The sequence below is a fragment of the Mytilus edulis genome, chromosome 8 (assembly GCF_963676685.1).
Source record: "Mytilus edulis chromosome 8, xbMytEdul2.2, whole genome shotgun sequence".
Classification (NCBI taxonomy): Eukaryota; Metazoa; Mollusca; class Bivalvia; order Mytilida; family Mytilidae; genus Mytilus; species Mytilus edulis.
In genome coordinates this window covers 31,173,914-31,197,316 of record NC_092351.1, presented here as the reverse complement: position 1 = coordinate 31,197,316, position 23,403 = coordinate 31,173,914, and the positions used below count along the sequence as shown (strand labels likewise).

The window sequence follows — 23,403 nt, the reverse complement described above, 5'->3', positions numbered from 1 at the left end:
CCACCTGAAGTACGACTCCGGGTGCGGGATTTTCTCGATGTGTTGAAGACCCATTGGTGGCCTTCGGCTGTTTTCTGCTCTCTTGGTGGGTTGTTGTCTATTTGACACATTCCCCGTTTCCATTCTAAATTTTACATACAAGTATTGTATTCGTTAGCAATTTGTCGCCGGGTATTGTAAAAATGGTCTCTTGGTATCTTTTGTATTTTTTTTTTTACTTTTTTCTGTGTACTATGTTATTTGCAATGAGACAATATTTTTATATAAAATTTAATTGAAATAAAACTTTTCCTTTTAGTACTTCTTTTAAATGGATTGTTAATACTGTATGCTTATAGTGCCTTTCCGTACTTTGACCTATAATGGTTTACTTTTATAAATTATGACTTGGATAGAGAGTTGTCTCATTGGGACTCATGCCACATCTTTTTATATCAATATATATACATTCTGTATCATTTTGTCTCTTGTGGAGAGTTATCTAATTGGCAATCATACCAAATCTTCTTTTTCATATATATATATTTTCGCAACTGTTTTAATACAATCTGTTTCTTCTGATTATTTTCTTTAGATCTGCATGTAAAATTGGTTTGTTTCAGTAGGGTACAATATTTTGATTAATAATTGAAATTCTCGTCTGATCAAGTTTCAATCAGTTCAGACGAAACATCTTAAAACTTGACCTCTAAGCTTTAAGTTTTGATTTAAGACCCATATTGACATTTATCTGGATGTCTAAAACTAACTTTAAGTAATGAAAAAAATTATAAAAAGATATTTTCAAATAAATTTAATAATTATTACATGAAATACAATATGCAAAATTATACATGACTAACACCTACTAATTGTGAAAGATATTTTAATGACTAAATAAAATTGAGAATGGAAATGGGGAATGTGTCAAAGAGACAACAACCCGACCATAGAAAAAACAACAGCAGATTACTGAAGGTCACAACAGGTCTTCCATGTAGCGAGAAAGTCGTCCTTCACCTGGCCCCTAAAAGATGGAATATGTTACCTCCCTGTCAAATGATTTTTGATAGGTTGGACATTTCTACTTAGGACAAACCCAATTTTTGGCGAATTTGAATTTTGACGGGGTATAACGTTGCGCATCAAAATGATGTTTACGTTTTTACCTGTGTTTAAAAACTGATAAATACGAAATCAAATTTCGTTAGACTGAATTTTGTCCTTGTCTGTACTATACGTGGAAATGTTTCTTGTCAAAACGTAACGCCCTTCTAGGTACATAAATTCGGAGGGCTCACATTGACCTCCGGATTACTTGACACCATTGGTTTTAACAACTCTCAATGGCTTGCACCTAGAGCGAGCTAGTACAGCTACATTTCTATAAAAGAGAAGTAAACACATAACTTTTCTTTGACTCGTTAAATTAAAGTATAATTCGCATAAGCATGATAAGGTAGTACTCAATAACAGAGATAAAGTTTATTGGTTATAATTTAAAAGCAATACAAAGACGAAGGTCCAGACCATGTACCAGAAGACGTGCAAAACACACGAATTGTTTTACCGGCGCTAGAGTTTCTATATGTGAATGTGACAACGTCTCCTCCTTCATACGACTGCTTGTAGGGTGAAGGTGAAACCCCACCTCTTGCTGGTCGATACATGCTGTTTTATCTATAAATAGAATTTTAAATAGATTAAATAAAATGTGAGGAACTGGGGGTTATATTTGTTTACAAACGAATTACTTGTTAAGTAATATAAAACAAGAATGTGTCCCAAGTACACGGATGTCCCACTCCCACTATCATTTTCTATGTTCAGTGGACCGTGAAATTGGGGTAAAATTTCTAATTTGGCATTGAAATTAGAAAGATTATATCATAGGGAACATGTGTACAAAGTTTCAAGTTGGTTGGACTTTAAATTCATCAAAATCTACCTCGACCAAAAACTTTAACCAAAACGAACGAACAGACGAACGGACCAACAGACCAGAAAAACACAATGCCCCTCTACTATTGTAAGTGGGGCATACAAAAATAAAAAATAATATAATTGTCCATAAGACAATTAAGAGTTCAATGAGTTCAGAAATACTAGGTCACCGAACGGCTATTATCAATGAGCAAAACGCATGCTATTTGTTACTATATTGTAAGAAATTAACGTGACTAAAGAGTTAGTCGACATGAAATAATCATATGTCACTGTAGAGCTATAATCAATGAGCAAAACGCATGCCGTATTAGGCAGCTATATTGTTATAAATTAACGTGACTAAAGAGTCAGTCGACATGAAATAATGTGAAACAGTTCAAACATAACATGCAACGGACAGATTTATTGGAAAAATAAACAAATAGAATATATTTCACAGACAGCAACCAAACGACGTATTCTGAATAACAGGATTCTGGCTTGGGAAAGGCACATATATATACAATGTTTTTTGAGTTAACAATGTAAGAAGCTCACCCCCTCCCCCTAACATAGAGAATGATTTAGCAGTAAAAATATAGAAACAAACTATAAGACTCAGTTTAAAATCTATTGTCTCAATAGATGGGTACAAAATAAAAAAAATCATTGGTATTGCTTAATTTTACAACATAAGATTGAGTGCATGTTCTGTCTACCCTTCCAGCGACGCTTCGATCATCCTCCAATTTTTAAATGTGATTCGTGTTGCTTGAGTTGTTAGTTTTTTATGAAATGTTTAGTAGACTGCGGTTTTCGTTTAGCCGTTTGTGTTGATTTTGTTTTTTGCAATCACGTTTTTATGTTTTCTTCGGCTTATGATGTTTGGAAGACAGTAAAGTCTTTACGAAGCTCTGTCTTTTTAACGTTTTTGTTTGTGAAAACACCTCAGATGATGTTCAGATCAGAATGATTGTTTTAGACGAACATTCAATTAATAGGGCTTGCAACTGATTTCAATATATCATATTAGTGCATCGCCGATTATACGTCAAAATAAAGCTATAAGATATAAATGGTTACGTACGGACGACAAACTGGAGCAATACCATCCCATGTGCCATTTTTCATACATGTTCTCTTCAAATCACCGGACACATGGCGATAATCATATAGACACTTGTACGTCAAAGTATAACCATTATACTGAACTGAAATAGGTACTCCACGCTGCCGTGCCGGTTTAGGACATCTTGCTCTTGGAATTTCTGGTGGTACTAATCAGAAAAGAATGTTAAAATATAACAACTGACAAACGCATCAAATTTTTAGGACGCATTTGGAGGATAAGCCGAACTTTTTGAAAATATTGTTGTACACATCAATTGGCACAATTATCATATTGATACATTTTACTATATTTATTTAGTCTGCCTTCAGTTTGACAGTTCTATTCTAGTCTATTCTTTTCTATGCTACAATATAGTGACCGCCTTCAACAAATTGAAGATAATGTTACAGGAAGAAATAAAACACAAGACATACTAGGTTGATAAATATACAATTTGTAAACGATACGAACAAATATTTAAAAGATGTTTTGTATAATTAAGTAAGATGTTATATAGAGATTTATTTCCCCGAGGGTATCACAACCCCAGTAGTCAGCACTTTTTGTGCTGACATGAATTATCATTGAACATTTACAAATTAACTGTTTACAAAATTTTGAACTTTTGGAAATACTAAGGCTTTTCTACCTCAGGCATAGATTGACCTCAGCTATATTTGGCAAAACTTTTAGGAATTTTGGTCCTCAATGCTCTTCAACTTCATATTTTATTTGGCTTTTTTAACTTTTTTGGATTCGAGCGTCATTGATGAGTCTTTTGTAGACGAAACGCGCGTCTGGCGTATATACAAAATTTTGTCCTGGTATCTATGATGAGTTTATTTACAACCACTGAGTCGATGCCACTGCTGGTGGAGATTTATTTCCCCGAGGGTATCACAAGCCCAGTAGTCAGTACTTTTTGTGCTGACATGAATTATCATTGATATGGTTATATTTACAAATTAACTGTTTACAAAATTTTGAATTTTTGGAAATATTAAGGCTTTTCTACCTCAGGCATAGATTACCCTTAGCTGTATTTGGCCAAACTTTTGGGAATGTTGGTCCTCAATGCTCTTCAACTTCGTATTTTATTTGGCCTTTTTAACTTTTTTGGATTCAAGCGTCATTGATAAGTCTTTTGTAGACAAAACGCGCGTCTGGCGTATAAACACAATTTTGTCCTGGTATCTATGATGAGTTTATTTACAACCACTGAGTCGATGCCACTGCTGGTGGAGATTTATTTCCCCGAGGGTATCACAAGCCCAGTAGTCCGTACGTTTTGTGCTGACAATAATTATCATTCATATGGTTATATTTACAAATTAACTGTTTACAAAATTTTGAATTTTTGGAAATATTAAGGCTTTTCTACCTCAGGCATAGATTGCCCTTAGCTGTATTTGGCCAACATTTTAGGAATTTTGGTCCTCAATACTCTTCAACTTCGTATTTTATTTGGCCTTTTAAACTTTTTTGGATTCGAGCGTCACTGATGAGTCTTTTGTAGACGAAACGCGCGTCTGGCGTATATACAAAATTTTGTCCTGGTATCTATTATGAGTTTATATATGCATTAGGAAGAACGCTATGCGAAAACGGGCGAGTCGAACATTTACTATTTTATATATATTATAAATTTTATCATACTTAGAATAGGTACATCGGTTGTGTTAACGGTTGTGAAGATTTGTAACTGTTAATACGTGAATTTTTAAGTTTCAAATATCCGTTGTACTGACACCGATCCGCATTGCTGACTGCATTGTGATTGTCAAGAAAACAAATTAACAGTCGAAAACATTTCTCCGTTATCGCTTAATTATATTTGTATGTTTGTCCATGATAATACTTGCTTGTTGATATTTCAAGAGCCGATATTTTCTTTATTTTTCTGTGTTGTGTTTTTTCGTGCTATTGTTTGTCTGTTTGTACTTTTCTTTTTCATCTATGACGTTGTTTGTTTGTTTGTTTGTTTGTTTTAGGTGGGGTTTTTTTCATAAGTAGTGTACTATTCATGAAGTGTTACAAACTTAACAAAAAAACGAACGAACGAACGAACAAAACATTGTATGTGAGTTGTTCAATCTGAAATAATTTCCTGATATAAATAATGTGTCTATCTTTTCCGTTTTCCTGTCGAAAGTCCATACTTTTCTCCTGGCACTCCAGTTTCCCCAACCAATAAAATTTAAGTATTTTTTTTTCGAAAATAAGATTTGAGACACAGCCTTGTAATGATGACTAACCTGCTACAACTGTTGTCGATTTATACCCTGGAACCGTTGTCGATGTATATCCTCGCCCAGTTGTCGATGTATATCCTCGCCCAGTTGTCGATGTATATCCTCGAACTGTTGTCGAAGTATATCCTGGAACTGTTGTCGATGTATAACCTCGAACTGTTGTCGATGTATGTCCTCGGTCTGTTGTTGTATCACTTGTAACTGTTGTAGTAGTAGACCCCAGTAATGTACCAGTCGAGGGTTTAAGTCCCATTGGTTTAGGCCCCATTGGTTTTGGCTCCATGTTAAGGTCAATGTTGAGATTAATAGATTCAGCCACTGTGGAAAATGATATATCTATGAGGTTTTATTTCATGTTTTGTATAAGAAGCAAGCTAAGTTACTTTTTGTTACCATGATAGTTTATTTTGTAAACAGAGCATGTGTCACATTTTAAGTTCGAAATATGAGATCGATTTTATCCATAATTTTGATTTGAGTAAGCGCACTTACATTTTTCTAATTGGATATAAATAAGTTGTGTAATTAAACCAAAGATCTTCTATGCCTTTCCTTGTATAGATATAAAATTGTATTTCCTTTTCTTCGTTCTGACATTCTAACAGTTTTTTATGTTTGTTTTGCAATGATAAAACTCTCCACCAGTTGATATAAATGACATAAAAGTTAAAAATTAAAGGTCATCGTACGACCTTCAACAACGAGCAAAAATCAATACCGCATAGTCAGAAACGACAAATGTAAACAATTCAAACAAGAAAACTAACTCCTGATTTTTTTTAGAAAAAAACGTAAAGACGAGCAAAATTCAATTCCGCATAGTCAGATATAAAATGCTCCAAAATGACAAACGTAAACAATTCAAATAAAAAACTAACGATCTGATTTATGTTATTAATACAACTATCTTATGTAGCAACAAAGACCATCCCTGATTAACAGGTGCCTATTTGGGAAGTAGGTACATACAGAATGCAGCTCGTGTTTGAATGATAGTAAGTAGATATTTAAATTTTGAACATTTATATGTAAGTTTTCTCTACATGTGTAGCTATATCCGTTTCTCTTTTTTTTTCTTTTATCTCCTTTGTGCTATTTGATGTTCCAGCAAACCTTAATAATCAATCTTTAGTTGTTTTCAATATAATGGACACAACTTGCATTTCACATACGTATTTTGCCATGTCGGACATGCTGGATGGCAGACGGAGTAAACAAATAATCCAAGGGTAAGTGTGGCCAATACAAACACAAGTAGATATTTTTTTTAATTGGCTTCTCGGTTTCAGAGGAGGATATTTTTGTAAAAATTAACAGGCGACCGACGAAAAACGACAGATATTAGGTATGAGAACAGCTTACTTGTCCCAATGAGCCAGTTGGGCTAAAATACATGTTTTAGTAATAATTTCGAAGTGGATATACTACCATTTAATCTCGGCGACGTTGGTGTAGATTCCTGTGGTGTCGGTGTTGTTGTGGTAGATCCCAATGTTGTAGTAGTAGAAGGTAATGGCTGCGGTGATTTCGGAGTTTTATCTATTATCCTGTTCAGCTCAATAGATGGAACAGCTACTAGAATTAAATATTTGTATAATTCAGTTGTATTTTCAATACGTCTAATAATATAATTGCATAAAAATGTCTTATATACTCTTACATTTAAACGGTTTCCAACGAATTATGACAAATGTTCTTATAAATGTACCAAAATATATTTCGCTACTAAGGTATTATGTCATGAACGGAAGGTGGTACATAACAATACAGGGAGATAACTCAGCAAAATCAGCTGAACGTCAAATTATATATTTTGTTAAAACTTTATGAAAATTTGAAGAGCCAAATTAATTTTAGTCACAGTCTTTGGTACCACCTTAAACGACACTAATCGTCGGACATTGCATCTGATGCCTTACAATATTTACTATTGATGACAACACTAAACATTCAAGCAAAGAAAATAATTTTAATTGTCTTTGTATTCGCGATATTCATACATTGTGACCGTCAGACGAAGTTTTCTGACAAACTTTATTTCAAACTCACTCATATTCCATTGTTCTCAATGTTTTACCAAAAAAGGAGTGAACACAATACCTTACCTGACTTTATGCAAATAAACCAAAACATCTTAACAAGAGGAAATTTACGTAAAATATATCTTTTGGTGCTGATTAACAACTGTTCGGGTGATGGTGTAGTTGGTGGGTGTACATGTGTATCTGTTTGTTTGTATTATCAGAATTGGATTGAGTACAAACAGTCATAATTCTTAAAAGGCACATCCACTGAAGTCAAATAAGTGAACAGATTTCTTTCATATTTGCATGCATTGCCGATGTTTACATTTGTTTACGTTCTAGCATTAAGGACATACGATACAGTTACAGGGGAGGTAATGACGTTGCTAACGTAAATTGTTATTTTCGGGACGTCAAACTATGACTTATCGAGAAAAGTTTAATTTTTCGACTGATTTTTATCATTCAAACGTTTTTAACTTAAAAACGAGTTTATGGACCCCTCTTTTTTAAAATGCCATTTGGTTTGATTACTCGAGAAGATTATAAGTGCCAATTTTCATGAAAATGTTTTTTTTTCTACATTCATGAACAATTGATAAATATGAGTTATTTCTGAATAAAATGTATAAATATTTAGGATACTTATAAAATACAGAATTACAAATTTTTTAACAAAAACAGTTTGTGTTTATCTTTTAAAACAAAAAAGTTATGTCTTTCTTTCGAAAGGGAAAATACGGCCACAAATCTGAATTTTGAGTAAATTTCGACCTCATTTTACTAAAAAAGTAGCACATAAAGGTTTATTTTTTTATTACATATTTGATTCCATCAGGTAAAAAGCAGTCTATATGGAAATTGTTATCAAATTGTAAATACGGGATCCAAAGTGTATCGTTTGCCTTAACTGTCATTTTATTTTGTTGTTTATATATAGTTATCATAGGTACCAGGATTATAGTTTAGTACGCCAGACGCGCGTTTCGTCTACATAAGACTCATCAGTGACGCTCATATCAAAATAGTTATATATCAAACAAATTCAAAGTTGAAGAGCATTGAGGATCCAAAATTCCGAAAAGTTGTGCCAAATACGGCTAAGGTAATCTATGCCTGGGATAAGAAAATCCTTAGTTTTTCGAAAAATTCAAAGTTTTGTAAACAATGTTATTCATCTGATACATTGGCCGAATTCCAATACGTGAATAAAACTTATATTACATTCTACGTAATTTGTGTTTTAAATAATACGATTATATTGTGATTTGAGAAGGAAAAGGATTATATTTTGTAGATAATTAGGTAACTTTAATATGTTATTTGACATTGTAATTTATCTGTCCGTAATTTGTCATAATTTGCATCTACTTGGCTGAGATTTCAAGAGTTTAAAGAACATTGTAGTCTAGTTTTATTGAAAGGTTTTTTTTTTGTATTACTTTTCACGGAACGGTTCCTACATAAGTACAAGAAAAAGTATCCAAAGAATATTGTATTAGATCCAGTGAGTGATTTTGGTCAGCTGAAGCACCAGCAAATAAAATTATAGTTTAATTAGAGAACCTATAATTTTACGATGAAATTCTCGTAGTTGGTAGTTCACACGTTCGTAGATTGGAAACTTTTATTTATAATAGACATGCATTACATAATTTCAACTTGATGAACTGCACTTGTTCAAAATGTTCTTATGGCACTTATTTTGATATGGAAGTTCTATATCATGCATTAAATATATTTTTTGTTTTTTTTCCAGCAACCGTTTTATCAGAAATGCCATCCAAAGAACCTAAAAGAAGTAATCGTAAACGGAAAAGCACACAGAGGCTTGGAAAAGTAATGGAAAACCTAGGCAGTTCAAATTTGGGACTGGGTGTATCTATTGACAATTCTGTACCAAGCTCTTCAAATCCAAATAATTCCAGCCAGTTGTCAGCTGATAATCCACATGTACAGTCCAATCCAATTGATCCAAATACGTATAATGATGACCAAATTCTGAGAATATTGACGGTCGCAACTCCAATTATCACTCAAACAGTAGTAACAATCCTCAAAAGCACTGGTGTTATTCAAGGCAGGGATGTAATCTCACCAGATCCAACTTTGATACCTACACACCAAGGTGTTAATTCCATTTGTCCACCAAGGCAAGATACCAGTACATGTAATACATTAGAGATGACGACATCATTCCAGTCCCACTCAACAAATATCATTGATAACCAATCATCTGAGAGCAGTCATCCATCCTGCTCAAATGTTATTAGCAGAAACGGTTAACAGTGTTTCATGCCAACTGAAGGATCTCCTACAGGGCACTCCAAACACAGGTACATTTTCAAACGAGTTAGGAGGCCAGGGTTTATCACGCCCACTGGCTTTGGGTGTAGACCCAAAACTGAAAGCTGATATTTGGTCTAACAAATACACTAATCTAGAGGATTTTTTGAAATCCAAATCAAGAGTTGTTAAGTATGTTCCAGTAGAGAAGAATGATTGTTTAACATTTGTTAAAAATAGAAGTAGTAAGGCAAAAATTTAGTCAATGGCACAGTGGCTTGAAGCTTTTTGCATTTATGGGACAATTTATTTTGAAAAATACCCTACTGAATCCCCGAAGCTGATGAAATATGCGGCTATCATTGCAAACTTGGCAGAAAAAGCTGGAATCGAGGCTGTAATAATCAAGCATATAGGCAGTGAAGGGAAGTAGACCCTCTGCACTTACCATGGGATGGAGTAAATGGGGAGTTGTTCAATGAGGATTATTGGGAAAAACCAATACCATGAAACAGCCCTTTCTTACACAAAGCCTCACGGCTCCAGCCCGTAAACAGAAAAGGTTTTATTATGCTTTCAACAAAGAATCAGACTGCACGGCAATAATTTGCAGATACGAGCACACCTGCCAGGTTTTATAGATGTAGATATATTATCCGTTTCCCTTCTTGATACATAGCACGTTCATAAATAATTTGTTTGACCTTACTTCACTAACCATCTGTTTTCTCAATTATTTTTACAAATAACAACACATTAAACATAAAGCTTGATGTAATTAAAGTTTATGTTTCAGAGTTAAGTGTGATGTCTATATCACTGAACTACAATGTGGTATACATTTAGGCGATACATGTATTGTATTCTGTGCTCTGATGGAAAATATCTGTTGATTTGATGGTTGCAAATTAAGTTTTCTAGCGATGCGTAAACAGGTATTTGCAACCATCAAATCACGAATGAATCTGCGCTACAAATACCATATTGTTATCTCCATTGTAATGATTCTTACAGAAAACAACGTTAAAACATACAGTTCAACTATGTTATACGACGTCTGCGTTTGGGCTTACGTTTTCATAGTGAATAGATGCCATGGAAATTGGTAAGATTATCCAATCAAAATGAACGATGAATAGTGTTTATGTGCCAGGTGAAGCAATCCTCAGGGTACTGAATTTTTCGTTGTGTTGAAGACCTATTAGTGACATTGGTCAGGTTGTTGTCATTTTGACACAGTCCCCTAATTAGTTTGTAGTTAAGTGTTATATAAAGGCACGTATTGACAAGTTTGAGGAAATTAATTAATTTATGGAAAACACAATACAAGACAAATTACTGAAACAGTATCATAAACTTAACTTTGTTTACACATTTACACTTTACTGCCCATTTCTGTACTGTTCCTCAAATCAATCCATCACAGAATCGCACAACGCGTATTGGTACACGCAGGAAAACCTTTACTTGTAGGGTAAACAACATCACAGCATATACATGTAGTATGAGTCTCTTTGCATCCTTGAATATTTTTTCGCATTCAAATATGTATTATATAAATAAGGCCGTTAGTTTTCTCGTTTGAATTGTTTTACATTGTCATTTAGTGGCCTTTTATAGCTGACTATGCGGTATAGTCTTTGCTCATTATTGAAGGCCGTACTGTGACTTAAAGTTGTTATATTTTTCTGTGTCATTTTGCATGTTTTGGTCTATTGTGAATAGTTGTCTCATTGGCAATCATACCACATCTTCTTTTTTATATTATCTTATGATTACATTTAATTATGACACAATGTAATTTCTTGTTAAAATGGATGCCTTACCTTTTACTGGAGAATGCGTCGAAGGTGACACAGTACCCTCATTTGCCGTAGTGAGCTTTGTCGTTGTACTGGGCTTTTGTCCATGTGATATTATTTCTTGACCCGGTTTGCTGACATCCAAAACAATTGGCCCAGCTTCTATAACATAATAATTATATCTAGGCATTAATAATGTCCAATACATAGATACTTATGATATAAATATAATACTTTTCCCCCACTCTCTTAAAGGCATACAATGTAATTTCTTGTTAAAATGGATGCCTTACCTTTTACTGGAGAATGCGTCGAAGGTGACACAGTACCCTCATTTGCCGTAGTGAGCTTTGTCGTTGTACTGGGCTTTTGTCCATGTGATATTATTTCTTGACCCGGTTTGCTGACATCCAAAACAATTGGCCCAGCTTCTATAACATAATAATTATATCTAGGTATTAATAATGTCCAATACATAGATACTAATGATATAAATATAATACTTCCCCCCTCCCCTCTCTCTTAAAGGCATACAATTTAATTTTATAGATTATTGAAAATATAATAACTTTTTTTTTATCTTACTTACAAGTTATAATAGATTTATAGGGATATGATTGGTTCAAGGACTACAAGTGGTGACTACATATATTTTATATAGGGTGTCCTAAAAACAATACATGGTTATTTACCATATAAGGTTAGTAAGGAGTTACTTTAAAAAACGTGGCACGTCCGTTTATAAAAAACAACACGGTGTTGAGGAAAAACGTAAAAGGTTTCAACATGTTCAACAGACGATGAAATTGGTAATGAAATATAGAAATAAACAAGTTGTTGGCATTAAGGAGATACTTACTTCCTAATCAAAACAAAAATTTGAAAGGTTTCAACAGACGAAGAGATCGAGACATGTAATAAACGATTAAAATAAATTTATAATACAAATTTAAAGCTAACAAGTTGTTATTGTGGGCATTTGTTTGTTGTTGTATAGACAAATGGAAGTAGGTTCTTTATAATAAGTATTGAAGACTTAATCACTTTGATAGGCTAGTCTAATCAACACGTGAAGATATAAGTAATCGGTAAGATAAATTCGTGACACCGTAACCTAATACGATCAGTATGGGGTTAGTAAATTTACTGACCCCATAAATATTGTATTAGGTCACTAACACACCATGTAACTAATAATACAATGTTTGTAAGCAAATTCTGAAGCTCATTGGTTATTATGCCATACCGAGTTTATCCATTGAGTTAAAGAACAATCTCCTCCTTGTTGCACATATTTTATCTTTTCTTTCAAACTTTTTTTACAAAAACTTCAAATAGAATTAATATTTCTAAGTGCAAAACTCTTTTAAAAATATTTGATCGGTACTGTTTTTGAACTGCCCAGACATTGCTGACATATGTACCTCTGATATAAATTTGATAAAAATTGAGCAAAATGTGTATACTTTGAGAGCGATAACGAGACAGAAAGGACATCCGCTATTTCTTTGTCCCCCCTCCTCACAACTCGTCTGGAGCAACTCGTCTGGAGGAGGATAATAATACTAACAATTTCCCACGTGAAATACATCCGATAATTCCACTCATTTAACGTCTTTTAACAGTAGTACGCGTCTGGCGTACTAAATGATAATCCTGGTACCTTTGATAACTATTTTCACCACTAGGTCGATGCCACTGCATGTGGACGTTTCGTTCCCAAGGGTACCGACAGCCCAGTAATCAACACTTCGTAGTTGACATGAATATCAATAATGTGGTCATTTTTATATATTTCCTGTTTACAAGCTTTGGATTTTTTGAAAATCTAAGGATTTTTTTATTCCAGGCATAGATTACCTTAGCCGTATTTGGCACAACTTTAGGGAATTTTTTATTCTCAATGTTCTTCAACTTTGTACTTGTTTGGCTTTATAAATATTTTGATATGAGCTTCGCTGATGAGTCTTATGTAGACGAAACGCGCGTCTGGCGTACTAAATTATAATCCTGGTACCTTTGATAACTATTAACAGTAGAAGCTGTCAATGACGATTTATCATAGCATGTTGGAAATGCATAGAAAAAGATATTAGTTACTTGTATTCGAACGATATTTCTATCAAAAATGCTAAATTCTATGTAATAAAGAGCTAATCGGAAATGTAATATGCGTTTTGGTCACTTGTTGCATATCATTTTACATTTTTAAATTCTTCAAGTCTTCTATAAATCTAAACATGTATATGTTATATATAAAACAATAAGTAATTTTCTTTTGAAAATATATATCTGATCATAACCGACAAAAATCCTTTTCGTGATCGCATCTTAAATGTTAAATTATTTTTGTTGTGTGTGGAAACCTATTCAAATCATTTATACATAACTGATTTCCTAATCAAAATAAATAGCACAGTGTATACGAAAATGAGCGTGTATTTCAAATGTAACCAAAAACATTCACATACTTACTAACATTTTCTTATAATTTTAAATTACATTTTTGTCAATAATAACAATTCTTACTTCTAAAAAAAACAATCAAAAGTTCACAGAGCGACATGTAAAATCAACCAACAAAGATATTAAAATAATACAAAAATGCTACATCAAATGCCTTACCTTTTACTGGTATCACATTTGGCAGAGAACCCTTTGGTGTTATAGTGGGCTTTGATGTAATTGAAGAAGACCCCTGTAATGAACCGGTCATTTGTCCTCGTGATATCTTTTCTTTGAGAGATTTGAAGATATTCGAAACAACTGGATTGATCTCTAAAACATAACATATCTAGTAATAAATGATATCCAATACCTACATAATTTCAGCCTAATTGAATCTGAATACTTTCGTATATCTACATGTAATCTTTAGATATTGTTTTAACGAGTGTGTGTTAAGAAGGATTTGATGGTGTGTAGTTTCCAATGTGATTGTTAGCGTCTTTGGCATTATTCATAGTAATAATATTTTTTTTATCGTAAACGGAAAAGTTGGTAATATCTACTTTCGATCTGAGAATAAAAATTATGTACTTTTTATAAAATTTGAAATTCAAAAGTCAAGTAATCAATACGATTGTCTGTTATAGTTGCATGCAGAAAGAATATACTGCGTTTGTTTACGTTAATACATATAGAATAATAGGTAGTTTCGTTTTTGATACTGACTATATCATGTGGTATATCTAGACGAGCCCGAAGGGCGAGTTTAGATATATTCCACATGATAAAGTCAGTATCAAAAATGAAACTACCTATTAATCTGATTATCGGTAATAATGACACAACCATGTATTGCCTAATATTTTCAGAGATACAGCCAGTACGTTGATACTCGAAAATATAAGCCAGTAAGATCAAAGGGAAAATATACGAATTGCCGATAAACTGTACTGTCCCTTTATTTTGTGATAACCAATTCGACTCATTTGAGATTTAGACATCATTGCGCACGCATGTTATTGCTAGAACGGTGTTCAATTTACGCAATACACAAATATCACAGCGTATAGAATGTGATTATGCATTCAAAATGTACCACACCACACTAGTTTGTTTTTTACATTTCTAATCATCATACTTCAATTGTGACATTTATTATCTTGACACAAGAGATGACTTACCTTTAACTGGTTCAATACTTGAAGTCGGTCCAGGACCTTTTATTGTTTCAATATGGTTTGGTGTTGTTGTAGTAGAGCCCTGTAGTGTACCAGGCTTTGGTCCTTGTAATTTGATTCCATAATCAGTTTTTCCGATATTCAAAACAATTGGCTTAGCTTCTACAACATAAAGTATACAGATATCCAAAACTAATAGGTAATATCCATAGAAAATTATTTTATATATATATAATAGAGTTATTTTGACTTAAGAATATGTGTATCACAACCAATTAAAATTCTTCTTATTAATTTTGCATCTAAAATCAAGCTTCTTCGCAGATTGTTTTTTATTCTTGCATGCATAATGTAAAAATTGATATTATTTACGTTGTTCAACTTCATTCACATTTTTTTATGGTAACCAATTCAAATCATTTGACATTTGAACGCAATCGAGTACGGTATGTTATTGGTTTTTACATTACACATTTAACCTTAGGAAAAACGTCAGTTGTTATCTAATAGTTCTTTTCTGTGTGTGTTACATTGTTGTTTGGTTTTTTGAGTTTTTTTGTTTTTGTTTTGTTGTTTTCCTAATTTGATTAGGGACTATCCGTTTTGATTTTTCTTCAGAGTTCAGTATTTTTTTGATTTTACTGTTTCCTCTTATAGCTATAGGTGATGAGTTTCCCTAGGTATTAGTTTGTAACCCCGATTTGTTATCTCTCAATCGAATTATGACTTTCGGACAGCGGTATACTACTGTTGCCTTTATTAAGCGTATGTAATGTGGTTCTGCATTTAAAATGTACCACATAACAGTATTTTGGCATTTAAATATTTACTCCCTAATACTTTATCATGAGAATTTTAGGAATTCTAGGAATACTATTGGTTAAACCAACCACACATAGACCGTGTATACATGTATTTCATATGCCAGGGCAAGTAGGCGTGGATCATTTCAATATATGTTACGCAGTGGTGTTGCGTCCCTTTATACACAGAATAGAGTTTAAAGAAAAAAACCTAAAAAGTTTCAACAGACATTGATGATAAACGATGTAAATAAAACACATTTACAGTTTACAAGTTGTTAATGTTGACATTTGTGTTTGTATAAACCAATGTAAGTTGGTTCTTGGTTTTAAAGATTTAATAACTTTTGATGGGTAACTATTCTTATACTGCATGTTAAGATAGTCGGTAAGATAATTCGTTACACAATTTGCTAGTGACCGAATACGACATGGGGTCAGTAATTTTCATATGGAGATTGGTGCTTTGCGCTCATCCAATATGGAATTTGTTAACCCTATATACATATCGTATTAGGTATCTAGCACACTGTGTAACTAACATTTTTATCTTATTTTGTCACTGGGCATCTTGTACCTTTTGGCGGAACCGAGGATGGTATTAAACCCTTTGGTAATACTGTAGGATTTTGTGTAAAGAAGAACAAACCTTCCTTTGTAAGAAAAACAGACATCACAGCATATAATATGTGTCTGCATGTATCCTGAAATGTTTCGCATTTATGTAATTACTCGATTATTGTTACATGTAATTATGATGTATCATCATTTTCTAGTTACAGCATTACCTTTTACTGGTACCGAAGTTTGCATCGTAGATGGTAATGATCCCTCGGTTGTAGTTGTTTCAGACTTTTGAGTTGTTGTAGAAGACCCCTGTAATGTACTTGAGTTTGATCCTTGTGGTTTGACTACTTTTCCAGGTTTAACGATATTCGAAATAATTGGCTCGACCTCTAAAATATAATATATCTGATAAGAAATAATACCAAATACTTAAAAATGTAGATGTCTTCATAGTATAAAATATTATCTTCATAACAAAGTGAGATGACAGAATAGTATGAAAAGGTAGCTCCATGTTGTATCGAAGTGTCTTTATATTATATAAATTTATCTTAGTGTTATAGCAAATTGACAGAGTATTCTAGTCAAATGTCGTAATAGTATAGAACATTTGCTTCATGATATATCTTTACCCGAAATGATATGGTTATTGTTATCATAAGGCAGCTGTGTCGTTCCATAGTTTTAAATAAAAATATTTTCAGCATATAATACTTTTCAGCACATGTTTAATCATGTATACAATAATCCATAAGTTTTTATTTCCAGAGAGTATCAGCAGTCCAGTAGTCAGCAATTCTGTGTAGATATGATTTATCATTGATTAGTAATTTTAAAATATCTGTTTACAAAACTTTGTTTTTTTTTGAAACACTAAGGCTTTTCTTTCTGAGGAATATATTTCATTAGATTATTTTTCCAAACAGTTAGGCATTTTTGGGTCATCAATGTTCTCCAAATTCGAACTTTATTTGGCCTTTTTAACTTTTTTTGTTCGAGAATAGTCTTTTAAATTTATAGACGAAACGCACGTCTGGCGATGTATTGCTTGTTTGGGGGATGACTGTGTGACTGTTTGTGTAGGTGTTCCATATTTCATAGTAATAGTACTTGTTGACAGGATTGTGTTAATGTGTTAATGTTATAATATATTCATGCTATATATTTATTTCAAAACATAGCACGTTAATAGTTGATAGGAATTTTAATAATATCTTTAGGTCAAAATATCTTCATGCTACATATTTATATAAGTAAATTTAGATAATTAATTATTTTAATTCCAGAATATGTACCTCATTAGCAAAAATTGAGAACAGCGTGTTATAGGTAAAACATACCTTTAATTACTTGGATGTTAACTGCGCAGTGAACAAGGATAGGAGTTTACATTTAAAATGTATACAGATACAATATTTGACATTTATCTAATAACTTGCTTATGGTTATTTATTATATATTATCCTACCTCGGTTACTTTGATGCATTACCTTTTAATGTTAGTAAAGATGGTACAGAAACCACTGTAGTAGTAGTAGGGTATGGTGTTGTTGTAGTAGACTTCTGTAATTGACCAGGCTTTGCTCCCATTGATATGATTCCTAGCTCAACTGAAATTTAAATATATACTAGAACACACCCGTATATCGCGGGTCCGTGACTGAATTAAAGTATAAAAAAAATTATAACTACAATGTATATGCAAGCCTTATTTTAGTATTAGTATTGTCATCTGATAAAGTCATGCTGATTATAAGATACACAGTTTTCTCTGCTTTCAAATCTTTCTGTTTGAACCCATAGAACAGGAACTTATCAATTATTGAGAATATTAATTATTTGGAAAACAAAAGGTCCTGGAATGGAGTATTTTTTAATCAACAGCATTGTCCTATATTAGTTATAAATATTGAATTCTTTGATTCGCTGTTTTACGTCATGCCCGCTAACAAATGGAAAACTGTACCTATACGCCTTATTTTAGTCCAGATTTTTAGTATTCATATTGTTATCTTAGAAAGTCTAACTGATTAAAATACTACAATAGGTAACAATTTGACAATTAAGTAGTGTCAACCCTGTGATTATGACCCGTATTATACTATATAGCATATAAATCCTGAATACACCGTTTGGTAGTGCGCCTGTCAGATAAGAAACGTACAGATAAGGTAATCTGTAACAGGTGAATATACTATTGGTATCGGTATCGGACTCGACCCGGAACTTCTTAATTATTGGCAATATTAATTACGTGGAAAACAAAAGGGCCTGGAGTGGTGTAATTTTTAATCTACACCTTTGTACTATATTAGTTATATATAAAGTTGAATTCTTTATTTGTGTTATTTTATTATTGTCCAATGTATATAATATAATCTGTATAAAAATCTGATAACAAGTATGTGACACTTATTATTATTATATTTATAAATAGTTTAACTATATTTTCATTTCTGAAATCCAAATACTAATAAAATACTACATAAAAAAGAGGAATTTTATTAACGAAATCATAAGTATCACTAGTTAAAACAAAATATGTTTTAGTCAGAACTGATATTATACTTTTTATTTTAAGTTACTGATAACCTGTATCAATAATCGCATACATACCTTCATTGACCAGCAGGAACGATACTAACAAAATCGTGTATTTCATGCTGATATTTGCTCAGGCACTAAAAAAAACAATTGTTAGATTAAAAAACTCATATTACCATTTGTGTACATCGCATGTCGTTAACGACGAAATAGAGGCAGATTATGGTCTGGAAACTGTCTAGATAACATATATATCATGTCGTATTTCATTTATATAAATGAAAACGTTCCAATGACAATTAAACTGTGAGTGAGCTAATAAAAGTTTACCCTAGCCATGACGAGACTTTTATCATATATTGAATTATAACAATAAGTGAATAAGATTTGTTTTCAATTTAGTACGGGAATGGGATTTTAGTACCTCTTCGTGTAGCGTACAGCTGTAAAGGTTTCCTCAATATTCGTCTAGCTATTAGAGAGTAGTTGCGATTATAAAACACATCAACCGATAAATAAACAACATTACAGAACATTTTACTGACGGAAAGGGAACGGTAATATTCCTGATTGACATCCCCGACAATAACTCAAACTTAGGAAAACAACCGGACACATTGATTTATTCTATACTCAATGATGTTTCTAAATAAACTCATCATAGATACCAGGACTAAATTTAGTATATACGCCAGACTCGCGTTTCGTCTACAAAAGACTCATCAGTGACGCTCGAATCCCAAAAAGTTAAAAATGCCAAATAAAGTACGAATTTGAAGAGCATTGAGGACCATAATTCCTAAAAGTTTTGCCAATACAGCTACGGTAATCTATGCCTTAGGTAGAAAAGCCTCAGTATTTCAAAAAATTCAAAAATTTGTAAACAGTAAATTTATAATTATAACCATATCAATGACAATTCATGTCAGCACAAAAAGTGCTGACTACTAGGCTTGTGATACCCTCGGGGAAATAAATCTCCACCAGCAGTGGCATCGACCCAGTGGTTGGAAATAAACTCATCATAGATACCAGGACTAAATTAAATATATACACCAGACGCGCGTTTCGTCTATAAAAGACTCATCAGTGACGCTCAAATCCTAAAAAGTTAAAAATGCCAAATAAAGTACGAAGTTGAAGAGCATTGAGGACCCAAATTCCTAAAAGTGTTGTGCTAGTCTTAAAGAGGTTTAATATGAATTTGATTGAGAAGTATGATCTTTTTTGTAACTAGTAAAGTATCATATTTACTCATATAAGTACAATTACCCACTCTGTTTTAGGGTGATGTTGTATTGCTTCATCAGAAGGACATTGTTTTTAATCATACAAATGATTTAAATATTTAACTTTACAAAATAAAAATTGAAGTTGGAGTATTAAAAATATTCTATAGGTTTTATTGGGAGTACAAGATTTTAAAGGGGCACTTGCTGCCAAATTCATGTTCACCGATTTGACTCAAATTCTAATATTCTATTTATAACAATGTAAAACATTTTTCCAAACTATCAAAAGTATAAAATAAACAATTTACAGGACATGGTCACAATAAGTTGCAGCTTCGTTTCGTAATAATTTTAGCCAAGACGCCATCTAATTAACTATCGAGTTGACCTTCTATGACCATATAAGCGATGTAAACATAAACACAGATAAAAATAGATTAAGCAACTCGTGCAATTGGTTTATTTTTATAGGTCTGTTAAATTTTGTTTTATAAATTATAAATTTATGTTTATCGTCGTTTTTCCTTTATAAGAAAGTTTTTTTTGAGGATCGAATTAGTCAATCAAATTATTTAGCTTTGTTTCACTTTCAATGTTGACATTCTTTTCCTTTAAATAACCATACACGGGCAATGCATGCGTTATTCTATCTCTTTCTATGGGGTTAAATTGGAGTTCACATGAATACGGATTTAATGACGTCGAGTTATTCACTTGCAAGTGAATAACTCATTATCAATATTTATTTGCTTAATTTGACAAAATTGAACAATTTTAGTTAATAAAAGAAAATTTTTATTTCACAATTTCACTTTCATTAATGATTGAACTAAAAAAATCATACTTTAGATTGTTTATATATCTCGTAGCTAGTGTCCCTTTAAAAAGTTACGAATTTTTAACAACGTTATACATTTGCACGTCAAAAAGATTATGACCCCTTCTATATATTGTAATAATGATAGTAATGTTAAAAAAAATACGTTTGATAAGCAAAGCTAACTTTGAAAAAAGAGTTGTGATGCACCCATACAAAACCGTCTTTAATGGAGAGTTGTAGATAAAACATACATGATTTATAAACTATATTAATAATTCAGAAAATGTATTATTTTATTTATCCTTACACGATGATCAAAATGTTAAGATTTCATGGAGAATCGCTATTATAAGAAGTGTTAAAGATACTTATGAATATTTTATGAAAACAGTTTATAATTTTAAAAAATGGAAACAAGTAGAACTTCACGATATCACAAACTTCAAATATGTGTAAAACGAAGGTAATTTTAAAAGAGTCTTTGGAGATTTAAAAGTCACACTATTTGAGAGGTGAAACGAACAAAATAGACAGTTTTATGTCATGTGTGTTGATTTGAAAATATAGTTTAAAGGATAGAAATAGCAAACAATATTTGTTTAATAAAATGCCGATGATGAGGTTGTCTTCGTGTTGATATTGCAAAGTATCAGTTGCTCGACACAATATGAAGCCTTTCAGAATCGTTCGCTGTTCTCACTGTACAAAACATTTCATATTCTGACTTGCAACTTATATTTTACAAAAACGTACAAATATGACAAATGTAAACGAGTATTATCAATTCATATATATCTTAGTTCTACTAGTTTTAAATAAATTTGACCGGTATCGATAAACGAATACAGGGAAAGAAGCCCTACTTCCTTACAGTTAAAATATTCCTTATTTTCAATCATATCTTTTCTAAACTATGAATACGTACCAATCTTTTGTTTTTTCTTGTAATCCCGTTGTTATGTTTATATCACCTATGACACTAACACTTATATTTTAATGTTAGTTTAATTATACAACCTTTTATCAAAGGTTAAAAGTAACTTATCGTTTCAACATGGTATTTCATAAATCTTATATAATTAGAAACTTTTATTCATAAACAAGGCGTAAATACCTTAACATGAAGAGAAACAACGGTAAACCCTTCACATAAAATGAGTGAAATGACATTTCTGCTTTTTGTATAAATTATCCTTTTTAGTTGGTGTCTAGTCTAATAGTCTTTATTTGACATAAACAAATATTTGACCCTAACTTTTCAAATTCGTTTGGCGCGTAAAGAAACTATCTTTTTTTCTTAGCTTAGCTAAGGTTAAAAAGCTCAACAATATGACTTGAAGCTGAAATTTTACAGTATCGTCAAACAAATAACTTGCTTCCCGAAACGTGTTTAAAACGTTGAAACATAAAGAGAGATCACAAAACGTCCATACCACCTGAGGTCAAATATTGCATGAGAGAATTTTAATGTCAAATAGAGGGAAAAGTTTCAAAAAAGAAAGGAAATTCAAATTCAACTATAGAAAATAAACAAACAACGCAATGACGTTAATAAGACATGGACCATATGACTAAACAACAGTAAACAAGACACAGTGTTACAATCTGGAGACTAAGCTACACAAATCCCACAAAAAACAGGGGACAATCGTAGTCGGTATTTATAATGAAATTGGTGAGCCTGCAGTTCAATCGAACCATTTGTGTTATATGTAAATCATCCAAGACTTATATTTCATCACCAATGAAACATACTTGTGATGATGAACCATATGATTTCTATTGTATTATCCTAGTATAGTTCCTCGATAACTTTGCTCAAATGTTTTTAAAGTTTTTAAAACTTTTGGATCGTAGAAATGTTATCGTTTTAGTTCATTTTAAATTCTGTTAAATGAAATTATGTAAACTGTGTCATTAAACTTATGCTAATACCAAATAAAATCATTTATATTGTCATTAGAATCATAATATTTCAAAGAAGATGTGATATGATTGCCAATAAGACAACTCTCCACAAGAGACCAAATGATACAGAAATTAACTATTGGTCAAGAATGAGCAAATCCCATACTACATAGTCAGCTATAACAGGCCCTGGAAATGTCAAATGCAAAACAATTCAAACGAAAAGTAGCAAGTAGGCTTACCAAAGATATTACCTTTACCTATACACTCATGTCATTTGGCTGTAAATACTTTCATGATTGTTACATAAGTGTCGTAATTAAATCTGGGAACTAGATTAGTTAGTATTGAATAGATGATAAAATAAACGATGAAGTACTAGTTTTACTGCACCAGATCTGCATCTGCTCATTTCAACAACTAATATTTCTGCAATGGTGCTCGAGGACAATATATTTTAAACTCCATAAGCCAAAACAATGCTAGGGACCCTATCAAATCAGAAGATATCAATATGAGTGCC

General features: G+C 32.2%; 1 protein-coding gene across 3 annotated transcripts; it reads right to left on the bottom strand.

The window, feature by feature from the left end:
* Positions 1 to 1,452: 1,452 nt before the first annotated feature.
* On the bottom strand, positions 1,453 to 21,975 carry LOC139485334 (uncharacterized). 3 transcript variants are annotated; one of them, XM_071269750.1, is made up of 12 exons: positions 21,898 to 21,975; positions 18,993 to 19,057; positions 17,867 to 17,986; positions 16,598 to 16,765; positions 15,010 to 15,168; positions 14,006 to 14,158; positions 11,674 to 11,811; positions 11,405 to 11,542; positions 6,697 to 6,843; positions 5,272 to 5,586; positions 2,993 to 3,182; positions 1,453 to 1,659 (listed from the first exon to the last, which is right to left on the bottom strand). In XM_071269750.1, exons 2-12 carry the CDS (start codon positions 19,036 to 19,038, stop codon positions 1,656 to 1,658), a joined length of 1,578 nt encoding a protein of 525 aa, XP_071125851.1. In that variant the 5' UTR covers positions 19,039 to 19,057; positions 21,898 to 21,975; the 3' UTR covers positions 1,453 to 1,655. The 3 variants fall into 3 exon arrangements, with proteins under 3 accessions (XP_071125851.1, XP_071125852.1, XP_071125853.1); XM_071269751.1 differs by having other exon boundaries at positions 6,697 to 6,840; XM_071269752.1 differs by lacking the exon at positions 6,697 to 6,843.
* Between the last annotated feature and the right edge of the window lie 1,428 nt (positions 21,976 to 23,403).